The following is a 9,308-nucleotide window of genomic DNA, read 5'->3' on the forward strand; positions in this document are numbered from 1 at the left end:
TGGAAACATGAATGTACATAAAAATATAAATTACCATGTGCGCATCCACATCCGAAGGACAGTGACTGCGAATTTCCTATATATATCGCGAGATACAATACTAATACCAAACATCGAGTCAAAGTTAAAAAATAAATCTTTGATATGACACTAGGAGAGTTAGAAGAAAATGGAAACATGAATGTACATAAAAATATAAATTACCATGTGCGCATCCGCATCCGAAGGACAGTGACTGCGGATTTCCTATATATATATATATCGCGAGATACAATACTAATACCAAACATCGAGTCAAAGTTAAAAAATAAATCTTTGATATGACACTAGGCGAGTTAGAAGAAAATGGAAACATGAATGTACATTAAAATATAAATTACCATGTGCGCATCCACATCCGAAGGACAGTGACTGCGGATTTCCTATATATATATATAGATATATCGCGAGATACAATTCTAATACCAAACATCGAGTCAAAGTTAAAAAATAAATCTTTGATATGACACTAGGTGAGTTAGAAGAAAATGGAAACATGACTGTACATAAAAATATAAATTATCATGTGCGCATCCGCATCCGAAGGACAGTGACTGCGAATTTCATATATATATATATATATATATATATATATATATATATATATATCGCGAGATACAATACTAATACCAAACATCGAGTCAAAGTTAAAAGATAAATCTTTGATAGGACACTAGGCGAGTTAGAAGAAAATGGAAACATGAATGTACATGATACAAATTATCATGTGCTTTTATATATATATATACTTTAAATAGAGATACCTGAATGCTTTTAATTGCAAGACCATTTTCTCCCCAAGCAAAAGTAATTATTTCCATTAACAATATGGCTATCAATTTGAATGCCATTAATTCAGAAAGCAAACTTAAGAATTCAATAAATTTATTGAATAATTTATAATGATTATATGTTATAAATCTTGTCTTCTCTCTCTATATAAGTGTTGATGTTTAATTTCATGAAGAACATATATCATATGTTTAAAACTAACCTCTTTATATATTTGCATGACTTACCTACCACTCTAATTTCCAATACCATTTATAATGCATTTTTCTTATCTCTCTATTTTTCATTTGAATTTGTTACTTGTTTTTGCAGTCTTGCATTGGGTTAAATAGTCATATTGAAGTTCCAATTAATCTGAATTTGCACACTGAGAATTCAAATTCGAGACCTCTAATTAAGAGTTGAGAGGATCCTATTCATCCCACCACAACTGTTGATGGTCTGGTCATTTGAGACTTTGTTCAGTATATATTTCTTCATTTTAGCTTTATGTGAGAAGAATCAGACTACGAGGATCAAATTGCCTAATTTTTTATGTTAATTTGGACATAAACGATATTCAAATTTTGGAAATAAGATTTATATATTTGATACCGCTTAAAAAAATAGAAAAAAGTTCAAATATATTCATGTACCATGCATACAATTTAGAACATGGGCCTAAGCTGACCCAACCTCTTCTTAACTCAACCCAATTCGAGTCCTATCGACTTAGGAAACACTTCTCCAGCTGGAGCTGAGCTGGAAAGTAGTCCTAAAATACCCCCTTTCTTTCTCCCTCTCTGGTATCCAAACACCAAGACCTTCCTCAGGAAATTTATCGGTGCACATCAATCAAATCACCAATGCTGTCATTTCCAATGGAACCTCATTTACTGCAGCCTACTCCAGTAATGATGGGAGCTATATGGACAACCTTTCTACTGTTACTATTTTACCTTTTCCCAGTTCTAACACTACCATTTGCCCCATCTCTACTGTTTTAGAAAAAAACGCTGACTATTTCCACAATGGCATCTCTAAGTCCGAACCATCTATCTCTAGTAATCTTCACAATAAGACCTCTGAAACCAGACTATCACCCAATCTCCTGGTTGGAGATTTGTTTGTCACAAGAAGTGATACCACTTAAATCTTAAGATAGAGGGAAGGTCCTTTGTCCTTCTAATCCAGGACCCTCAATATCTGGCTCAGTTAGTCCGAGAAGGCTTGAATAAGGGATTAACCAACTATGGCCAAAATGTCTGGATGACTACAATGATGGGCATCTTCAGTCAAAACTTGACAAACAACCTGAGCCCGGACATGATCTCTACAGAACTAACCAACATGAGCCAAAGTTTGCCTTTCTTTCCTCTCAAAATGACAAACCTCCTAGCGGAAGGCCCAACTTTTGTGAAAAGCTTTGGGGAACCTTCCCCAGTCATCAACTCAAGTACCTTTAGTGAATCAGTCCCTTCTTCCTTTATCAGTGGAAATGAGAGAGAGAACAAAGACTATGAAAATTTTGAGGGATAACAATCGAGAGATGGAAAAGATTCTGGCTTCCTTAAAGACACCTCAGGCAGAGAGGTCATCACTATAGAAAAACGCTTCAATCATATTTTCAAGGACCTTATCAGCGAACTCCTTATAGTGCTCCTACCTCAAGACCTCAACAAATTTGAATTAGAGCTCAAGCTTCCAGGAACATGAATCTTCTACTCTACCAAGATGAGCCCTGTCTCTAAGAAGAGAAATGAGCCAATGTCAGTTATTCCCCCACCTCAGGACATGGGTAAAGGGATAATGGAGGACCCTTACCAACTGAAATGTCCCGGCCATGATGAACACAATCATATGGAGTGTTAGGGGGGCTAACAATGCCGAATTTAAAAGGCATTATCAGGCCATGGTTAACATTCACAAGCCAATGCTCCAAGCTCTCCTTGAGACTAGAATGAGTGACCATAAGGCTTTTACTGGTACTCTGGGCTATAAAAGCCAAATCCAATTTCCTTCTTCTAGCAATTCTAGCGGGATAGTTATTATGTGGGACAATTCCTCTTTAGGTATTCAGGACATTATTGTTGTCTTCCCCCATGGCATTCATGTAGCTGTTAAGGTAAATAACTGTCATTTTTCCTCGTTCTTTAGTGCTATATATAACTCCCATTTTTCTTGATTCTTCAAGGCTATATATGCTAGTACTATTTTTGAGAATAGACAGGCCAGGTGGGCGAACCTCACTGATTTTGCCAACCCCATTAAAAATACTCCTAATGTGCCTTGGCTAATAGAAAGTGACTTTAATGAAGTCCTTGGAGCCTCTGAAAAATATGGGAGGGGGGATTGTATCAATAACACTAGAGTTAGTGCTTTTTGGAATTGTATTAATAGTTGCAGCGTCATCGATTTAGATTTTAAAGAGAGTAAATTTACCTGAACCAATAAAAAATATAGAAATAGAAAGCGCCTTAGTCTGGAGAGGCTTGATAGATGCTTGGCCAATGAGGCTTGGCTCCACTTTTTCCCAGAAACTACTATCACTTATCTTCCCAAAATCTACTCAAGTCATTGCCCACTTCTCGTTAATATCCATAACCAACCTCCTAGACCTAGACTGAACAAACCTTTTAGAGTTAGTCTATGTGGTGTTCCCATCTGGATTTCATCCAGATTGTCATGAACTCTTTTGGCTCAAACCTCCCTCTCATTGAAGCCGTCTCTCATTTTGGATCTCAGGCTAGAACTTGGAATAGGATCTTTTGGTTAAAAAGTGTCTAGTTTGACTATTTTTTTTGATTGACGACAGTGGAAAAAGTGATTTTATAATTATTTTTTTAAATTTTTATTAAAGTAAATGCCATTATGTAACGATGAATAAGACAAGATCATTTTTAGTAGATAATATATTTATCTAAGTTATAAAAATATATTGAATATATCTTTTCAAAAAGTGCAACCCTCTTTAACTCGTAAGATTGATTCTCACAATAATTAAATCAAATAAATATATCAAAATAAATTTTTAAAAAATTATCAAATTCAAGGTAAAGCACGTTGATTAATTAACTCAATAAAAGAGTTTTTTTTTTATTTGGTATCATATATTGAACCAATTTTCTTATTTAATCATTGTCCCCGTAAAAATTACCAGAGATTCTACAAATAAAACTATTTGGCACCATTGTTAAAAAACAAATCTCGAAAATGATCAATATTTTTACAAAAACAAAAAATAATTTTTAAAAAATTTCCAAACTTGTTTAATTTTTTCTTTTCTTTTTCCTTTTCAAATCTTTTATTAAAAACTAGCTCTATTTTTTAAAATTAAATTCCTTAGGGCCCCTCTAAAAAGGGAAAATAATCAATAAAAAAGTGTATTAGTGGGTAGATAATCACGTAATTATCCTTAATCAAGAAACTATTTAAGGGGTTTAGCCGTTTTTTGAGGTTTTAGGGTTTCACACTCTCCACTTTGAACTTTTCTTCTTTCTTTATAATTTTTGCTTTTCAAGTTTTTTGCATTGGCGGCTAGGGCTTCCAAGTCTTGTAAGTTTTTTTTTTTATAATTTTTTTTTATTTTTTTATTTTTTATATTTGAATTGTATATAAAAAATCTTGAAAAATTCATTTGCATGTTTGATTTTTGTTGTAAAGATTGAAGTTTTAGTTAAGTTGTTCATTTGGGTGTTCTTGTAAGTGATTAAAGATTGATTTTTTTTTGTTGTTGTTGTTGTTGAAGTTTCTTTTATATATGTGAATTGTACATTAAAATTTTTATAAATAATTCATTTGCATGTTTAAATTTTGTTGTAAAGATTGAAGTTGTAGTTAAGTTATTCATTTGGGTGTTGTTGTAAGTGATTAAAGATTGAATTTTTGTTTTTCTTGTTGTTGTTGTTGAAGTTTCTTTTTTATATATGAATTGTACATAAAAAATCTTGAAAACTTCATTTGCATGTTTAAATTGTGTTGTAACGATTGAAGTTTTAGTTAAGTTATTCATTTGGGTGTTCTTGTAAGTGATTGAAGATTGAATTTTTGTTGTTGTTGTTGTTGAAGTTTATTTTATATATATGAATTGTACATACAAAATCCTGAAAACTTCATTTGCATGTTTGAATTTTGTTGTGAAGATTGAAGTTTTGTTTAAGTTAAGGCATTTGGGTGTTCTTGTAAGTGATTAAAGATTGAGTTTTTGTTTGTTGTTGGTGTTTTTATGATTTTCTATGATATGCCATGAGTTGAGCTTAAATGTGGAACAGTGATGATTCATATAGTCGACCCTAACTTGCTTGGAATTGAGGTGTAGTTGTTGTTTAACAATCTTTCCTGCAATTAAGTCGAGGGTCTATCGGAAACAACCTCTCTATCCTTGTGCTAGAAGGTTGCGGTGTGGGGTGGGGGTTATTTCTTTAGTTCCTCGCTCCGCTACTATGCTTACATCCTACCCTTTGTGGACCCCACTTGTGGGATTACACTTGATATGTCGTTGTTGTTGTTTTAACAATCTTTGTTTTAGTTATTGTTGTTTACTTTTACAGTGTTCTGTTATTTCATACATGTAACTCTGTTTTTTCTGTCAAATGTTAGTTGTTGTTTCCATTTTCTCCCTATTCTTGATTGTCATTTTATGTTGTTACTGGTATTTTATTACTTACTTGTTTTCCGCTAAAAGATTAAATCTTTATTTGCTTTTTAGAGAGTAGAAGAATACAACTGAATACGGTTTAAAAGAATTGATACCGGAAAGGGACTATGAGTTTTTCTGATCAACCGCATGCTCCCTCGAACTTTATGCCAATGCCATTCTCTGGTGGTGATGGTGGAGATGTCTGGCCTCATTCTCCGATGAACCACGAGCTCTATGAGTCCTATTCTCAGTTTGAACATGTTCCTTTCAAGAGAATGAGGGATTCCGATAACAACTTGCCAAATTCTTCAACTTACCCTGCTATGAATTCCAGAGTGAATCTACCAAATCTTCCAGGAGGCAAAGGGACGAGTCATATATTTTACAAAACCCGCATGTGTGCCAAGTTCTTAGAAGGGACTTGCAGGAATGGGGAACATTGTACATTTGCTCATGGTGTTGAAGATTTGCGTGAGCCTCCTCCGAATTGGCAGGATCTAGTCCGTGAAAAGGATAGAGGAGCGGAGAATTGGAATGATGATCAGAAAATAATACATAGGATGAAAATTTGCAAGAAGTTTTATAACGGAGAGGAGTGTCCTTATGGAGAGAAGTGTAATTTTCTTCATGAACGTCCTCCAAAATTTAAGAACGACATGCTAAGGCAAAGAGAGAGTTCTGCAATAAGTATCGGAACAACGGGGAACAGAAGTGATCCTGATCTGATTGAGATTAGTAAGCATGGAAATGCCGATTCTGATGCTGTCCACATTAAGCCTGTATATTGGAAGACAAAGATATGCAGCAAGTGGGAGACAACAGGTCAATGCCCCTTCCGTGATCGCTGTCACTTTGCTCACGGCCAATCAGGTAAACTAAATTTACACTGTTCATCTTTCCGTTACTCGTTAGTTTGGCTCTATGTTTAATTGTTTCTAAATACGTCTCATTTTCTTGCTTTAAATCTTGCAAAATTACTTTATGTCTTTATTGTAAAAAGTAAGTTCTACATAATGAAACCGTAAAAGCTTAATGAATAATTACGAGCTATTGAGCACCTAGAGGCAATGTTTGCTGTTGCTAAGCAAGTTTATGGTTCAAATTGGGACGAGAATCTTGGAAACAACCTCTGCAGAAATGCAAGGTAAGGCTGCGTGCGTACGATACACCCTTGTGGTGGGGCCCTTCCCCGAACACCGCGCATAGCGGTAGCTTTAGTGCACCGGGCTGCCCTTTTCATTTTCTCAGGGAGAATGACACAAAGTGTCTTCATAGGATTTGTTTGTAACCATAAACAGTTATTCAACGCGTCTTGTTTCCTTAAATATGAAAATCTTGACATTAACTCATGTTTGGATTGTGTCCACGTATAATTCCAGGAATTTGCCGTGTTGCAAAATGTCCTTTGACTGATGTTTTACGCATTCACAGCCATTCATTGTGATCAGATTATGACTATCCTATTTCGTATGATAACACATTATGTATGCAAATTTTCTCTCTTTGGTCATATCTCACGTTTAAAACGACTAACAATGTATTTAGCTTTCAACGTCTGGTCTCCCTCGTGGTTTCCATATACATGACGAATGATGGGCTCTATGTGCTATGTATCTTATTAATCTTAAATATCTCCCGATTGGCGTTCTATGGACTAAATGGGAGTCATATACGTCGTTGTTCTCCATTTAGCTTTTCCATGAAAAGCCTGTCATTTTTTCGCTCGTGCTTTGTTATTTGGAGCGATTTTCTCTAAAGTTGGATAATTCTTTTGGCAGAGTTGCAAATGCCTACTGGCCGAGTTGACACGGACATGCTGACGAATTCTGGCCCCATTACTCCAAGGTCCTTCTCCGTTCCACTCGTGGACTCTTCTCCGCACACAGTGGTTAATGCGTCAATACAAGAAGAAAAAGAGGAAAAGAAAAACCTGAAATGGAAACTGTCCAAGAAGATATGTCGGATCTATGGAGATTGGCTTGATGATCTAGTCCCACCGCACCTCTTACCTAGCAAAGCAGACAGCTGAAAAATCAGGTCACGGTTTATCATCATCCCAGCGACAGCGAATCGTGCAGTACCATTGAACAGTTAATGTGTGATACAGTTTTTTTATATTTGGTGTCAATAGTTAAAACATTGAACTGCATATTTTTTTGTTATAGATAAAATAAATGAGGTAATATATCTTATGGGATTTCCCATAGATTAGAAAGACAGAAATATTAATGTTTCATTTGTTATTCTTTTATTTTGTTTGAGCAGATTGGCTTTATATTCACTGCAGTTCCAAGCCCAATTTTTTGTTTTGCTATCGGTCCTAAGTCGGGGTCTATCGAAAACAACCTCTCTATCTCACGTAAGATAGTGTGGTATGGTCTGCCTACACCCTACCCTCTAGACCCCACTATGTGGGAATACACTGGGTATGCTGTTGTTGTTGAAAATTTCAAATCTTTGCTATCGGTCCTAAGTCGAGGGTCTATCGGAAATAACCTCTCTACTTCACCTGAGGTAGTGGTATGGTTTGCGTACACCCTACCCCCAGATCTCACTATGTGTGAATACACTGGTATGATGTTGTTATTGAAAATTTCAAATTTTTATGGGCTATTTGCCTAACTAATAGCCTGCAGATCGCCCTTTGGGATGCGATTTTGTTAGTAAAGTTAGGACTTTGAAACGGAAGTCAGGGTTTTTATTCACTGCTTTGTATTTAAAACAGTGTGCAGTCTCGTAGAACTATGTTCGAAGTTCGAGAAAGGATTGGGCCATAACGATCTATCATATACAATGTTGTCATGCTGTTTTTACAAGATACTGTTGTCACCACTCAAACCTGTAACCTCTTAATCACGTTACAACAACTTTACAGAAAAGTAGCTGTCATGTGACCTGGAGGGGTGCGTTGAAGAACTTTATCATGTTTTTACAAGAAACTATTGTCGCCATTTGAAATCCGTAAATTCTTAATCACGTAACAATAAGTTTATGAAAAAGTAGCTGCCATGCCATGTGATATAGAGGGGTGTCTTGAAGTAACTGCTAAAGTTGTTGTCATAGTAAAGTTACTGCCTTGATCACAAGTTTCATATTTTCAACTAGAAATCACATCTTAACGAGTAGTTTGGTGCATTAAACTACAACTATGTTTGAGGTTTGAGAGAGGACTGGGCCATAACGATCTATAATGTGCAGCTTTATCATGTCGTTTTTATAAGAAACTGTTGTAGCCACTCAAATCCGTAACCTCTTAATCACGTAACAACTTAACAAAAAAGTAGCTGTCATGTGACCTAGAGGGGTCTTGAAATAACTAGTAAAGTTGCTGTCACGGTAAAGTTACTGCCCTGTCACAAGTTTTGAATTTTAAACTACAAATCACATCTTAATGACAGTTTGGTGCATTAAACCACAACAATGCTTGAAGTTCGAGAAAGGATTTAACTATAACGATCTATCATATGCAACTTTATTACGCTGTTTTTACAAGAAATTGTTATCACCACTCAAATTCGTAACCTCTTAATCACGTAACAATAACTTTACGAAAAAAGTAGCTGTCATGTACCTTGATCACAATTTTGAATTCTCAACGAGAAATCACATCTTAATGACAATTTGGTGCATTAAACCACAACAATGTCCGAAGTTCGAGAAAGGATTGGATCATAACGATCTATTATATAAAACTTTGTCAAGCCGTTTTTACAAAAAATTATTGTCACCACTCAAATCCATAATCTCTTAATTACGTGAATACTTTATGAAAAAATAGTTATCATGTGCGCCTTGAAGTAACTAATACATTTGCAGCCTTGAAGTAACCGGTCACGAGTTTAAATTGTAAAATAATATT

At 35.2% G+C, this 9,308-nt stretch overlaps 1 protein-coding gene across 1 annotated transcript; it reads left to right on the forward strand.

The window, feature by feature from the left end:
* Positions 1-3,931: 3,931 nt before the first annotated feature.
* LOC107871011 (zinc finger CCCH domain-containing protein 39) lies at positions 3,932-7,728 on the forward strand. The gene is made up of 3 exons (XM_016717762.2): positions 3,932-4,365; positions 5,519-6,319; positions 7,228-7,728. The coding sequence occupies exons 2-3, from the start codon at positions 5,575-5,577 to the stop codon at positions 7,476-7,478; spliced, it is 996 nt and encodes a 331-aa protein (XP_016573248.2). The 5' UTR covers positions 3,932-4,365; positions 5,519-5,574; the 3' UTR covers positions 7,479-7,728.
* The last annotated feature ends 1,580 nt before the right edge of the window (positions 7,729-9,308 follow it).

Source organism: Capsicum annuum, chromosome 11, assembly GCF_002878395.1.
Source record: "Capsicum annuum cultivar UCD-10X-F1 chromosome 11, UCD10Xv1.1, whole genome shotgun sequence".
Taxonomy (NCBI): Eukaryota; Viridiplantae; Streptophyta; class Magnoliopsida; order Solanales; family Solanaceae; genus Capsicum; species Capsicum annuum.